The sequence below is a fragment of the Fundulus heteroclitus genome, chromosome 5 (assembly GCF_011125445.2).
Source record: "Fundulus heteroclitus isolate FHET01 chromosome 5, MU-UCD_Fhet_4.1, whole genome shotgun sequence".
Classification (NCBI taxonomy): Eukaryota; Metazoa; Chordata; class Actinopteri; order Cyprinodontiformes; family Fundulidae; genus Fundulus; species Fundulus heteroclitus.
The window spans coordinates 43,973,093-43,987,702 of NC_046365.1; the positions used below are offsets into that span (position 1 = coordinate 43,973,093).

General features: G+C 47.5%; 1 protein-coding gene across 1 annotated transcript; it reads left to right on the forward strand.

Moving 5' to 3' along the window:
* Window positions 1-2,498: 2,498 nt before the first annotated feature.
* LOC105920167 (3-oxo-5-alpha-steroid 4-dehydrogenase 2) lies at window positions 2,499-9,800 on the forward strand. The gene is made up of 6 exons (XM_036137719.1): window positions 2,499-2,926; window positions 5,440-5,603; window positions 5,784-5,885; window positions 5,962-6,112; window positions 6,652-6,735; window positions 9,023-9,800. Exons 1-5 carry the CDS (start codon window positions 2,655-2,657, stop codon window positions 6,716-6,718), a joined length of 756 nt encoding a protein of 251 aa, XP_035993612.1. The 5' UTR covers window positions 2,499-2,654; the 3' UTR covers window positions 6,719-6,735; window positions 9,023-9,800.
* The last annotated feature ends 4,810 nt before the right edge of the window (window positions 9,801-14,610 follow it).

Below are 14,610 nucleotides of genomic sequence, written 5' to 3' on the forward strand. Positions count from 1 at the left end.
TCAATGACCTGGCGGGAATTTAACTGGAAGAACTTTATTAGATATTTTATTACCCCATCCCAGAAATCTAAATTCAGTGACTCTACCCCTACCTGTTGGAGACAATGTGGTCAACAAAGTGCAAATCACCACCATGTTTTGTGGGATTGACCAAAAATTCAAGGTTTTTGGTCAGAAATACATAATTCAATACAGGACATTTTCAGAAAGGATCTGCCACTGGACTTTAAGACTTTATATCTGGGATGTGTTCCTCAAGACTGGTTGAAAGTGGACAAATACTTAATGAATATTCTGTCGGTGGCCAGCAAAAAAGCTATCACAAGAAAATGGCTACAACCAGAAAGCCCAACACCGGGAACATGGAGAGACATTGTGGTGGAAATATACAAGATGGAAGAAATGACAGCCTATGTTAACCAAAAACTGGAACTCTTTTTAGAGCGATGGTTGAAATGGGATCTCTTTGCTCCAGCCAAGTGGCCTAACAGCCCGACCTTATTAATATGACTTTATAATGTAAATGTATCCTATTGTATGAATATGTATGTGACAAACTCCCTGTATGTATATAGTTCTGTTCTAAATGTGTGTTGCTCCCCACTTCCCCTTTCCCTGGAAAAACAATAAAATATAAATAAATAAAAAACCGCTGATGGCAGAAGAGTCGATGCTTTCAGAATATCCGCGTCTGCAGCTTGCAGCAGCTGTGAAGCAGCGCTTATGCTCTCAAGAATCTCTGTTTGCATGTTGACCGCCGAGAGAGAGAGAAGGAGATATAAGCTAAGCGCCTGGGCTTCATCTACAACTAACTCACACATTATCAATAGTGATTATTAGTTGGGCTGTGTGTAATTAACTCGCCTCCCTGCTGTGTTCAGGTGGGACTGAATCGCTGCCAACAGTTAAGTCAGCTTCATCTCCTAGACAGTTTTGGCTTTTCTTTGCTCTCTTTTTTCATTTTCTTTTGACTTTGCTGCTCCACTTTTATGCTTATATGAAGCGCTCATGTTAACTCACTAGTTAAATGCTCCACGTATTTTACAAACAGTTGCCAAGTGACAGAAGATGGTGGACGTTTGGTGGTGATGAGTTTTACCCAAAATGCACTTGGAGAAATAATCGGCAAATCCACTTGAAAACTTGCACCATAAAGTTAAATATAAGAGTGAAAATAAAGCCAGTCATGCAGAAAAACATTTTATTCATTATTTTACACCCATCACATCACTAAAATCAGGCATTCTTTTACAGTTTATGGAAATCATGAGTCCTTAGCTACAGAGAGGCTGATGCACAAATATATTAATTCCTCAGACTTGTAGCAGTCTGTGAATTAGGTGCATTGAATCATAATACTTGCTTAAGTTAATTGATTTATGACCAAAAAAAAAAAAGTAATCCAGTAAGGGGCACCCAGACCATCAGTAAGGGCCCCACTAGCAACAGTCCTGAAGGGACCCCCCGACCCCCGATGGTCTGGGGGGCCCAAGCGACCGCTTAGTTCGCGTTTGCCTCAGGCTGGCCCTGCTAACACTTAAAAGATCTGACCAAAATCTCATGAATGATTCTTATTTTTACAGCCTGATGATGTGCAAATTAGTAATAACTTCAAAGTGCATGTTGTCTTCTTATTCGCTAACGAACCGGGTCTTCGTTACAGAGGGAGAGAAGAAGAAGAACCTTTGGAGGTTTTCATTGTTGTAGACAGAAACAGACAAAGCATCATTTCATGTGCTGCTAATAAAAAACAGCTCCAAATGTTCCTGTACTGGTGAACTCAGCCCAGTACAGGAACATTTGGAGTTTTCTTTACTGTTGTAGGTAAAAACGTAACAACGCACCATTTCACACGCAGTTATTTACCACTGAAGCAACAATAAATGAACAAATGAAATACATGAAAAATCAAAAAAGCAAAAGCAGCACAGCCATGAGAAATGTTCAGCCTGTTACATCTGATTAAAAATGATTTACTCTGAATAGCAGAACTGTTAAAGTCTGTTAATCTGAAACTATATGGAAAACTTCTGCAGACTGTCTGGTGTTAATAAACTGCCACTCATGGATATTCCTCAGAAAAACCAAACTGGTGATCATATGGGCCAGTTTCCTGCTAAAGTCACACCTTTTGATGTTTTTGGAGGTTTGCATCAAACAAGTAGAACATGTGAAAACGGCACAAACGTAAATCTGAGTCCTAGTTTTGTGTTACACTCCAGTCCCCACTTTTTATTGCTTGTTCTTGTTTTAAGTCTTTGTTACTTTACCGGCAGACAAAACAGTTATTTAGATTTGTTGTTGGTGCAGTTAGTTTGGTGTCTTAACTCTCCTCTCTCTTTCATTCAGGAGTTATCTGGGTAATAAAGTCAGAGCCGTGGGTAAACGCTGTCTTGTGGCTGTATCTTGGTACCTGGGGGGGGGGGGCATGGGGCGCTTGGGGCCCCGCATGTGTGGCGCCGCCCCTGGAGGCGGGGGTTGGCAGCAGCCTTTAAACTTTACAGACGCGTAAAGTTGCATAAAAGCGGCTCCGCCGATGCTAAACTTGCAGCAACAAGTTGATGTCTGCCTGTAAACTCGGAAGCTGATTGGCTGCTGCTGCGGCGCCAACGCTAACAGAACTCACCCGGAACCAGAAGTTCTGCAGCGGGCTGATGCAGTGCCGACACGCCGCCGTTTCCTCCCTCAGCGGGGCGCTGGTGGTCGGGGGGGCGGCCTACCTGCTGCGGCAGAGCCGCCTCTGCGGTCAGTACGGCCGCTACGCGCAGGCGGACAGCCGCTGCTGGCCCGCCCCGCTGGCCTGGTTCCTGCAGGAGGTTCCGGCCTTCCTGGTACCGCTGCTGCTGCTGCTGGGCTCTGATGCGCCGGACCAGGGGACCGGGAGGACGCTGCTCCTTTGGACCTTCATGCTCCACTACTTCTACAGGTAAGAACCAGCAGGTAAACAGAACCAGGTTCTGGTCCGACCCGGAGGAACGGGTTCGGCGCGTTCTGGAGCAGCTTGGATCAGACCTGCAGCTAAGTTCGGATCAGTAGGTTCCGAAAGTCCAGTTTGTCTCTGGAAAAACAGCAACGCGGCGAGTTCGGCTCATTATTCTGGAGTAAAAGGTTTTCTATCCAGGTTCCGGTAACCCCCCCCCAGTCAGGACGGCTGCTGGCGGGTTAAAGGAAGCAGGGTGGAGCCTCAGCATCTCTGGGTCCGATCACAGCGCAAACATGAAACATGTGTTCAGAGGAGACCGCTTCAAACTGAGCCCTCAGTGTGCGTAATTACGCACTGATGGAGACGTCTGGTCAGGAGGAGGCTGAGATGAAAAGGGTAGAAAGTAACAGGCTGGAGGAGCAGAAGGGTCAGCTGCTGCTTCCAGCTGATGGGAGGAGAGTCAGCCACGGTCACATGACGTCACAGACCTGCAAAGGAAGGGGGGGGGGGGGGTGTTCATCACCTGGATGTGAATCTGATCCTGTCAGGAAACCCAGAGGTGTGATTACTTCTGTTATCTCCTGGAGGTCCTGTCACTTTATTCTTCACCCCCCCATCCTGGTTTTTCTGCTCGCTGTCATGATTTGAAGGTGAACCCGAACACAACCACAGACAGAGTTATGTTTTAAAAGAGTTTATTGGATGATGATGAGTAGTGGAAGCAGGAGACCAGAGAGACCGAACTGGACTGGAGCCGGAGGATGTAGATGGCAGGAAGTGGCAAGCAGGAGGAGGCGGAGATGAAGGGAACTCAGCTGGACAAGGAAAGGATGAGGTGAGCAGAAGTTAGCAGACGAACCGACGAGGAAGAGCTGAATGAAAGGAGCTTAAATAGGGAGGATGACGGGTGTAGATGATTACTGAGGTGGAGAGGAGACTGGGGTGTATGAAGGGTGAAAAGTGCCCTGAATATGTTCATGGTGCAGCAGAACGGCACCATGACACTGGCATCTGTTAATGGGAGACTTTGCTGCTGTCAGCTTCTGTTCATCATTAGTTCAGGTAGAACTCCTGTTCTCCATCTGCCTCACCTTTCCTCCTGCTTAGTCGGCCTCAGCTCATCCAGCCGTGTGCTTTACTCCCCTGTTGTCTCTGCAGGATCAGCCAGTTTTCTTTGTCTAGGCGGAGCTTAGATCACCCAGAGTGCTCCATGGGGGGTCGGTGTGTTTATTCTCATTTTGTTCTCTGCGTGGCTGACTCGGCGGATCTTCAGCTGTTTTCTGTAGCAGCGTGTCAAAGTCCTCTGGGTATAAAGAAGCATCCTAGTTATTAGTTCACACAGGAAAAGAGAAATAAATGCAACTTTCTGTAGTTTTACCGAGGAGGTAAAAAGGAGGAGGTTGATGTTGGCCATGGGGGAGAGAGGGGAGTCCATGGCACCTCCATGGTTCTGGTTTGGTGTTAAAATGGTTCTTTGAGTGATTGTCGTGTTCCTGCTGAGTCCTGACGGTGTTCTCCGCCTCTGATGACGGCGTGCAGGAAGACGTCAGAGGAAACGTTTCCCCTGCTGCCAGCCTCAGGAGTCACTCTTTGGAAGTCTGCAGAGTTTTTCATGCTGTGCGTTCCTCAACATGCACAGACGTGTTGGGGAACGCTTCCTCATGTTTACCGTTCTCAGAAACCTGCTTGAGTTCAGTCTGAGGTGCAGACAGCACCAGCTGGTCCTACCAGCCTCTGTCCTCCATCAACGGACCCAGAGCGGATCATTCTGACGGTAAAAAGCAGCTTCTGAGTGGAAGAATAAGGCGAGCAGGTGAAGCGTTCCTCTGGAAGGCTCTGCTCTTACATCACTGAGGAAATGCCAGTGTGTCCTGGTGGAGACGAGCAGAACCTCTGCTGCTGCTGGGCTGGGATGGTGAGAATGCAGGTAGAACCACCCAGAACCAGCGGCTGGAGAACCTGTCAGAGAACTCACACAGACACACAGAAGGTCTCCACTCTGCCGTGTCCTCTAAGACGCCCACTGTGGCCCGTTTGTCTCATCATGTCATCATGGCTGCATAGTGACAGATTGTTGACTTGGAGCAGTCGGGTCCATCGTGTGTCAGGATGTGTCCAGCAGTTCTCCGTAGGACCAGAGCTGCTGCTGAGAGGCTGCCATAGATTTGGAGCCATTAGTCTCTGCAGGGACAGCAGGAAGCAGAAGTCCTCTCCTCGTTTCTGTGTAGCTTAGCTTCAGCCCAGCCAGGATGACCAAGGAAGACATGGCGGGTTCTGGATGGCGTTCCCTGACGGGGGGGCGGGTTCTAGAGGGCGTTCCCTGACGGGGGGGGGGGGGGGGGCTAGAGGGCGTTCCCTGACGTGGGGGGGGGGGGGGGGGGGGGGGGCTGGCGGTCGGCGCCGACACCAGAGGCTCAGGATGGAGATGATTTGGAAGCGTCTGAGCTTCAGCAGGACTACAGTCACCATCAGACTTCTGGTTCTGGTGTTCTGAAGGAACCTGTTTTGTTCTGCAGGAGCGTGGTCTACTCTCTGCTGACCCGAGGACGGCCGGTACCGCTGAAGATCATCGTCTCCTGCGTTATCTTCTGCTCTGTGAACGGCTTCCTGCAGGGACACCACCTGCTGCACTGCGCCCACTTCCAGCACACCTGGCTCTCCAACGCGCGCATGGCAGCAGGTAAGCTGGAGGTTCTGGAGGTTCCTGAGACGAGCCTCTGATCAGAACCTCTTTAGAACATGAAGAGACCAGGGCGAGCTCTGCAGGACGGAGTGGACCTGGTTCTGCTGGACCTTTGGGTTCTCCAGAGTTCTGAGGTGTCGGTGGTCGGACCTAACGCTGCGCTTTTATCCTCTGAAGGTGTTCTGCTGTTCTACCTCGGTCTGACCATCAACATCCACAGTGACCACATCCTGCGTGGGCTGAGGGAACCCGGGGTGTTCGTCTACAGGATCCCTCGCGGTACAGCACATCCTGACCCAAACAGACCCGGCAGAACCACAGCACCGGGCTCCTGCTTACCCGTTCTGTCTTCCAGGGGGGATGTTTGAGTTCGTGTCTGGAGCGAACTTCTTCGGGGAGATCGTGGAGTGGTGCGGCTACGCTCTGGCTGCCTGGTCCCTGCCGGCCTTCGCCTTCGCCTTCTTCACCATCTGCTCCATCGGGCCCAGAGCCTACCATCACCACAGGTACCGCTCCAGAACCACAGGTACCGCTCCACCAGAACCATCCAGAACCCACAGACTCCTGAGGTGGCTTAGATTTTAAACATGTTGAACAAATGGCCTGGTTGGGCTATTTTAAGCCAGGAAGGTTTGTGTTTAATCTCATAGCTTCATTTTATTTTTATTACTTTGTTTTAGCAGGAATGATCCTCTGAGATTTCAGATCTCTAAACTAAACTAGGAATTATGAAACATCCACGACCATCTGAATTAAAAAGAGAAAAGTCTGGTAACATATTCAGCGATAATCCATGAATGAAAACATTTGAATTCACATCTTTGACTGTTTAGAAAGTTTAAGATTTGTTTAAACCGCTCAGAAACATGTTCCATCACACTGATCCGGTTCTGGAGCGCTTTCACAGCCAATGAGGAGTGAGCAGAGCTGAAATGTGGTTTTTATTCTGTCTGAGAGGAAATAAACGCTAAAACAGCAGCTAAAGCTTCTCTGCTCTGATTCTGTAGAAGTTCAGGCTTCCGTCTCTTTGCTGCGTGTCTTCCAGAGATTATCAGCAGCGATTCCAGGATTACCCTCGCTCCAGGAAAGCCATCCTTCCCTTCATCCTCTAACCGTGGAGGTCCAACAGGTGAGAAGTGCTCCTTCCACACGTTTCTGCTCCTGGCTGCTAAAGCTTCATATCAGTCAGCAATTCAATTCAATTTTATTTATATAGCGCCAATTCATGAAACATGTCATCTCGAGGAACTTTACAAAGTCAGAATCAATCATATTATACAGATTGGTCAAAGATTTCCTCTCTAAGGAAACCCAGCAGGTTGCATCAAGTCTCTCCAAGCAGCATTCACTCCTCCTGAAAGAGCGTAGAGCCACAGTGGACAGTCGTCTGCATTGTTGATGGCTTTGCAGCAATCCCTCATACTGAGCATGCATGAAGCGACAGTGGAGAGGAAAACTCCCCTTTAACAGGGAGGAGAACCTCCAGCAGAACCAGAACCAGGCTCATCTTTGCAGCAATCCCTCATACTGAGCATGCATGAAGCGACAGTGGAGAGGAAAACTCCCCTTTAACAGGGAGGAGAACCTCCAGCAGAACCAGAACCAGGCTCAGTATGAACGCTCATCTGCCTCCACCCACTGGGGCTTAGAGAAGACAGAGCAGAGACACAGAAAGCACAGAAGCTCACATTGACCCAGGAGTACTTTCTATGTTAGATGGTAATAGAGGATGATCTGCCTCCCCTGATGATGTCACAGCTAACAGAACACCAGACCAGGTGTACCTTCTATGAAGAGAAAAATAACAGAGAACAAAAAGTTAAAAGCTGAAATAACAACTAACAATGCAGATTGGAGAGCAGTAGGAGAACTCAGCAGAAAGAGAGAAATAGACCCTGATGTCCTCCAGCAGCCTAAGCCTATAGCAGCATAACTATAGAGGTAGCTCAGGGTAACATGAGCCACTCTGACTAGAAGCTTTGTCACAAAGGAAAGTTTTAAGATTAGTCTTAAAAGTAGACGGGGTGTCTGCCTCACGGACCAAAACTGGGAGTTGGTTCCACAGGAGAGGAGCCTGATAGCTAAAGGATCTGCCTCCCATTCTACTTTTAGAGACTCTAGGAACCACCAGCAGACCTGCAGTCTGAGAGCGAAGTGCTCTGTTAGGAACATACGGGGTAATCAGAGCTCTGATATATGATGGAGCTTGATTATTAAGGGCTTTATACGTTAGAAGGAGAATTTTAAATTCTATTCCTGATTTAACAGGAAGCCAATGAAGGGAAGCTAAAATTGGAGAAATATGATCCCTCTTGTTGATTTTCATCAGAACTCTTGCTGCAGCATTTTGGATCAGCTGAAGGCTTTGAACTGCATTTTGTGGACTTCCTGATAGTAAAGAATTACAATAGTCCAGCCTTGAAGTAACAAATGCATGGACTAGTTTTTCAGCATCACTCCTGGACAGAATGTTTCTAATTTTGGCGATATTCCTGAGGTAAAAAAAGGAAACTCTGGAAACCTGTTTAATGTGAGATTTAAATTACATGTCTTGGTCGAAAATAACACCAAGATTTTTAACTTTATTACCAGAGGCCAAGTTAATGCCATCCAGATTAAGGGATTGATTAAGAACTTTATTTTTTGAAGACTCTGGCCCAAAGATTACAACTTCTGTCTTGTCAGAATTTAAATGCAGGAAATTTAAAGTCATCCAGCTTTTGATGTCATCAAGACATGACTGCAGTCGAAGTAACTGATTGCATTCATCAGGATTTATGGATAAATATAGCTGAGTGTCATCAGCATAACAGTGGAAATTAATCCCATGCTATCTGATAATTTTGCCTATCGGAAGCATATATATAGTAAATAGAATTGGTCCAAGGACTGAACCCTGTGGTACTCCACAGGTGACCCTAGAGTTTGAGGAAGATTTATTATTAACATGAACAAACTGGAATCTGTCCGACAGATAAGATTTAAACCAGCCTAATGCTTTTCCCTTAATCCCTACAGTATGCTCTAGTCTTTGTAGGAGAATATTGTGATCAACTGTGTGTGAAATAAAGCTCCTCAGAGGAAGACGTTTGGCTCCATCACCACACAAACAAGCTGTTCATGCAGACTGCTCTCCGCTCCAGAGAGGCTGGAGATCATTGGTAGAACGGTCTGGAGGCACATTTCAGAGTCTTAGCAGGGAAGAGAGGTTGTTTTCAGGGTCATCACTGCCCATGAATTTATTCCAGGTGATTTTAAAAGCTTACTGAGGTCTAAACTGGTAGATTAAGACCCTGAACATTTAACTTAGACCTAACAGCTGCTCTTCTGAAGGCTATGATCATTGTAAAATTAAATGAAGGAGTGTCTGCAGAAAGCTGCGTGAGCGTCTCTAACGTCATTGTCTTTCCTTATAGCTGCTCAACCTGCAGGTTTCCTCTCATCTCTGCCTGATTTACTGAGTGGGACGCCCCGAAAGTCACCAGTTCCCTGAAGGTTTGGACATCAGAGCTGTTGGCTGATGTTCCATCATCATTTTCTTTTGCATCCCTGGAAAGTCAGCCATCTGCAAACGTAGCTGCTCCACCAGGGTGCTGCTTCCAGCTTCTATTATGAGTCACTTCCTGTTAGTTTGCTGTATGTTGCATCACTTCCTGTTAACATGTTAAATAATTTGTTAGGTGTCATAACTGATGGTAAACTTAGCTGGAAGCTCATAAATGTTCAAAGTGTTGAATCTGCTGTTCGTTTAGTTCCTATGCTCCACTGATCTGGAACAAACTGCCAGAAAACTGTAAAAGTCAGAAAGCCTGAGTTCCTTTAGATCAAGATTAACAGCCTCTTTGTTTAGTGCTGCCTTTAAATGTTAAGGTTGTAGTTTGTGTCTGATATCTGCTATTATTCCTCTGTAATGTTTTCTTTATTCTGTTCATCTTCAGCTCTTTGAATTCTCTCGTTAATGTTCTATAAATAAACTCGCCTTGTTCACTAACCTTAACTTATTTAAGTTACTGTGCAAACATCCGGGGCAACTATTATTAACAATAACACCTAAAATCAGTAAGAATAATTCATAAGGTGGGATATCTGGGTCTTACTATTATAGAATCTAAGTTATTAAAATTAATTGATATAATGAAACTACAGATTGCTCTAATTCTATACAGAGCTAAAAATAAACAATTACCAGAAAGAGTTGCAAAGCTGTTCAAGACTGAGGAGGGATTGTATAAATTAAGGGGGTTGTCGGATTAAAACCTACAAATTCAGAACAACTAGAAAACTACTTAGTTTCATTATGTGGAGTTAAACTGGAAATAAAGCGACGTCCGTCCGTCCGTTCGTCTTCCTCTTCTTATCCGGGGTCGGGTCGCGGGGGCAGCAGATTCAGTAGGGAGGCCCAGACGTCCCTCTCTCCAGCCACTTGGGCCAGCTCCTCAGGAGGAATCCCAAGGCGTTCCCAGGCCAGCCTGGAGACATAGTCCCTCCAGCGTGTCCTGGGTCTTCCCCTGGGTCTCCTCCCGGTGGGACGTGCCCAGAACACCTCACCAGGGAGGCGTCCAGGAGGCATCCTGACCAGATGCCCGAGCCACCTCAACTGGCTCCTCTGGACGTGGAGGAGCAACGGCTCTACTCTGAGTCCTCCCCGGATGACTGAGCTCCTCACCCTATCTCTAAGGGAGAGCCCAGACACACTACGGAGAAAAATCATTTCAGCCGCTTGGATCCGGGATCTCGTTCTTTCGGTCACGACCCAAAGCTCGTGACCATAGATGAGGGTAGGAACGTAGATCGACCGGTAAATCGAGAGCTTCGCCTTTTGGCTCAGCTCTCTCTTCACCACAACGGATCGGTACAGCGCCCGCTTCACAGCAGACGCTGCACCAATCCGCCTGTCCATCTCCCGCTCCATCTTCCCCTCATTCGTGAACAAGACCCCAAGATACTTGAACTCCTCCACTAGGGGCAGCACATCCTCCCCAACCCGGAGAAGGCACTCTACCCTTTTCCGGTTCAAGACCATGGTCTCGGATTTGGAGGCACTGATTTTCATCCCGGCCGCTTCGCACTCGGCTGCGAACCGCTCCAGTGAGAGCTGTAGATCACGCCCTGATGAAGCCAATAGGACCACGTCATCCGCGAATAGCAGAGACGCAATCCTAAGGCCACCAAAGCGGATCCCCTCAACACCTTGGCTGCGCCTAGAAATTCTGTCCATAAAAGTTATGAACAGAATCGGTGACAAAGGGCAGCCTTGGCGGAGTCCAACTTTCACCGGAAACGAGTCCGACTTACTGCCGGCAATGCGGACCAGACTCTGACACCGGTCGTACAGAGACCTGACAGCCCTTATTAAAGGGTCCGGTACTCCATACTCCCGGAGTACCCCCCACAGGATCCCCCGGGGGACACGGTCGAATGCCTTCTCCAGATCCACAAAGCACATGTAGACTGGTTGGGCAAACTCCCATGCCCCCTCAAGAATCCTGCTGAGGGTGTAGAGCTGGTCCAGTGTTCCACGGCCAGGACGAAAACCACACTGCTCTTCCTGAATCCGAGATTCGACTATCCGACGGACCCTCCTTTCCAGAACCCCCGAATAGACCTTACCAGGGAGGCTTAAGAGTGTGATTCCTCTGTAGTTGGAACACACCCTCCGGTCCCCCTTTTTAAATAGGGGGACCACCACCCCAGTCTGCCAATCCAGGGGAACTGCCCCCGATGTCCACGCAATGTTGCAGAGCCGCGTTAACCAACACAGCCCCACAACATCCAGAGCCTTAAGGTACTCAGGGCGAATCTCATCCACCCCCGGGGCCTTGCCACCGAGGAGCTTTTTAAAAACCCCGGTGACCTCAGCACCAGAGATGGGAGAACCCGACCCAGAGTCCTCAGGCTCTGCTTTCTCAACAGAAGACGTGTTGGTGGGATTAAGGAGGTCTTCAAAGTATTCCGCCCACCGACGCACGACGTCCCGAGTCGAGGTCAGCAGCACACCACCCCCACTGTAAACAGTGTTGGTACTGCACTGCTTCCCCCTCCTGAGACGCCGGATAGTGGACCAGAATCGCTTCGAAGCCGTACGGAAGTCTTTCTCCATGGCCTCTCCGAACTCTTCCCACGCCCGAGTTTTAGCCTCAGCGACCAGCCGAGCCGCCTGCTGCTTCGACTGCCGGTACACATCAGCTGCTTCCGGAGTCCCACAGGCCAAAAAAGCCCGATAGGACTCCTTCTTCAGCTTGACGCCTTCCCTCACCACTGGTGTCCACCAGCGGGTTCAAGGGTTGCCGCCACGACATGCACCGACAACCTTGCGGCCACAGCTCCGACTAGCCGCCTCAGCAATAGAGGCGTGGAACATGGTCCATTCAGACTCAATGTCCCCCGCCTCCCTCGGGACGTGTTTAAAGTTCTCCCGGAGGTGGGAGTTAAAGCTCCGCCTCACAGGGGACTCTGCCAGACATTCCCAGCAAACCCTCACAGTGCGTTTGGGCCTGCCCGGTCGGACCGGCTTCCTCCCCCGCCGGACCGGCTTCCTCCCCCGCCATCGGAGCCAACTCACCACCAGGTAGTGGTCGGTGGAGAGCTCCGCCCCTCTCTTCACCCGAGTGTCCAAGACATGCGGCCGCAGGTCAGATGAAACGACAACAAAGTCGATCATTGAACTGCGACCTAGGGTGTCCTGGTGCCAAGAGCACATATGGACACCCTTATGCTTGAACATGATGTTTGTGATGGACAATCCATGACGAGCACAGAAGTCCAACAACAAAACACCACTCGAGTTCAGATCAGGTGGGCCATTCCTCCCAACCACGCCCCTCCAGGTCCCACTGTCATTGCCCACGTGAGCGTTGAAGTCCCCCAGCAAAACGAGGGAGTCCCCAGGAGGGGCACTCTCCAGTACCCCTTCCAAGGACTCCAAAAAGGGTGGGTAATCTGAGCTGCTGTTTATGTGGAGTTAAACTGGAAATAAAGCGACGTCCAAATATAAAACCTATCTTCATATAAACATTTGGTAATTACTGGATCTAATGTGCAAAGAAGTGATGATAATAATGATTACTTTTACCTGGTGATTTATTTTAGTCTGGTGTTTTTATAAAACTTCAAGGAAATAATGGTTTTTGCCACTGTTGTTGTATAGATAAAATATTGACGGGTATCATATTTATTACATGCATGTGTAAACAGAGGAATATGTGAGATTATGTAAAAGATGCTAAATGATAGGCAGTGGGAATATAAGTTTACACTTCTACCCACGCCTTAACTTTCTGCATTTTGTCATGTTAGAAGAATTCTTGCACATATTCAGAAACATAAGCTGGAGTCAGAACCAGAGGTCTGTTTACCTGCGACCCGTTTCTCAGGAGGAGGTTCTGGAGGTTCTGGTTCCGTTTCTGTCAAAGAGATGGAGAGGCGGCCCGACCCAGACCGGAGGGACAGACAGGCTCCGTTCTTCCTGTCCCAGAAGAGCGGAACATTTTCTACTTTTCTACTTTACTGGACCAGCTTAGAAAGTCTGAATCCCACCAAAGACAGCAAGGCTGAAATAAAAAAGTGAAATAATAGGCCTTTTTTTGCAAATAGCCTATTTTGAAAAACATTCTTTGACCATAATTTGATGGCCCGGTTTGGTTTGGTTCTGTTCAGTGTTGGAAATAAAAATCTTGGCCCGTGTTACTAAAGATTCGCAGAGAGCTCCCATGTTGGTGTAAAACTTCTCCATTCAAATATGTCTGATATAATCCTAACTCCTAGCTCTTGTTCCCAAGCTAATCGATGGGAGAGAAGATGGACTGGAATTGAAGTTGGGGAACTGGATCGAGACCAGCATGGCGGAAGTTACAGAGTTTTTATTTTCTTAAAAGATGAATGCTGACTTTGTGTATTTCCATGAAAGCCATTCAACCTCTAATGAGTTAAATGTTTGAAAGTCTCTATGGGTTAATAACATTTTCTCATGGGTCAGACGTGCAGCAGGAGTTTGGATTCCTCAAAATAACTCCAACTGAATCAGATCCTGAAGGTCATTAATCATTATTGATTGCACTTTTTTTTTTTTATTCAATTCAATTCAATTTTATTTATATAGCGCCAAATCATGAAACATGTCATCTCAAGGCACTTTACAAAGTCAAGTTCAATCATATTATACAGATTGGGTCAGATTATACAGATTGGTCAAAAATGTCCTATATAAGGAAACCAGTTGATTGCATCAAAGTCCCGACAAGCATCATTCACTCCTGGGGAACCGTAGAGCCACAGGAAGAGTCATCTGCATTGTACATGGCTTTGCAGCAATCCCTCATACTGAGCAAGCATGAAGCGACAGTGGGAAGAAAAACCACCCATTAACGGGAAGGAAAAACCTCCGGCAGAACCGGGCTCAGTATGAACGGTCATCTGCCTCGACCGACTGGGGTTACAGAAGACAGAACAGAGACACAACAAGAGAAACAAAAAAGCACAGAAGCACACATTGATCTAGTAATCTGTTCTACATTAGATGGTAGTAGCGGGTGAGCCGTCTTCTCTGGATGATGTCACAGTTAACAGAACGCCAGACCAGGTGTACCTACTATGAAGAAAAAGAGAGAGAGCAGAAAGTTAAAGCAGAAATGACAACACATAATGCATAATTGAAGAACAGTAGAACTCAATATAGTGAGAAAATTAGATCCTGATATACTCCAGTAACCTAAGCCTATAGCAGTAAAACTATAAAGGTAGCTGAGAGTAACATGAGTCACTAGTTATAATTTTTGTCAAAAAGAAAAGTTTTAAGCCTAGCCTGAAAAGTAGACAGGGTGTCTGCCTCACGGACCAAAACTGGGAGTTGGTTCCACAGGAGAGGAGCCTGATAGCTAAAGGATCTGCCTCCCATTCTACTTTTAGAGACTCTAGGAACCAGCAGCAGACCTGCAGTCTGAGAGCGAAGTGCTCTGTTAGGAACATACGGGGTAATCAGAGCTCTGATATATGATGGAGCTTGATT

Bases quoted from the DNA above. Each gene is read 5' to 3' on its own strand.
- LOC105920167 (XM_036137719.1), top strand. From the start codon at position 2,655: ATGCAGTGCCGACACGCCGCCGTTTCCTCCCTCAGCGGGGCGCTGGTG. The intron at 5,604-5,783 runs GTAAGCTGGAGG...TATCCTCTGAAG, and splicing joins CAACGCGCGCATGGCAGCAG to GTGTTCTGCTGTTCTACCTC. The intron at 5,886-5,961 runs GTACAGCACATC...TCTGTCTTCCAG, and splicing joins CGTCTACAGGATCCCTCGCG to GGGGGATGTTTGAGTTCGTG.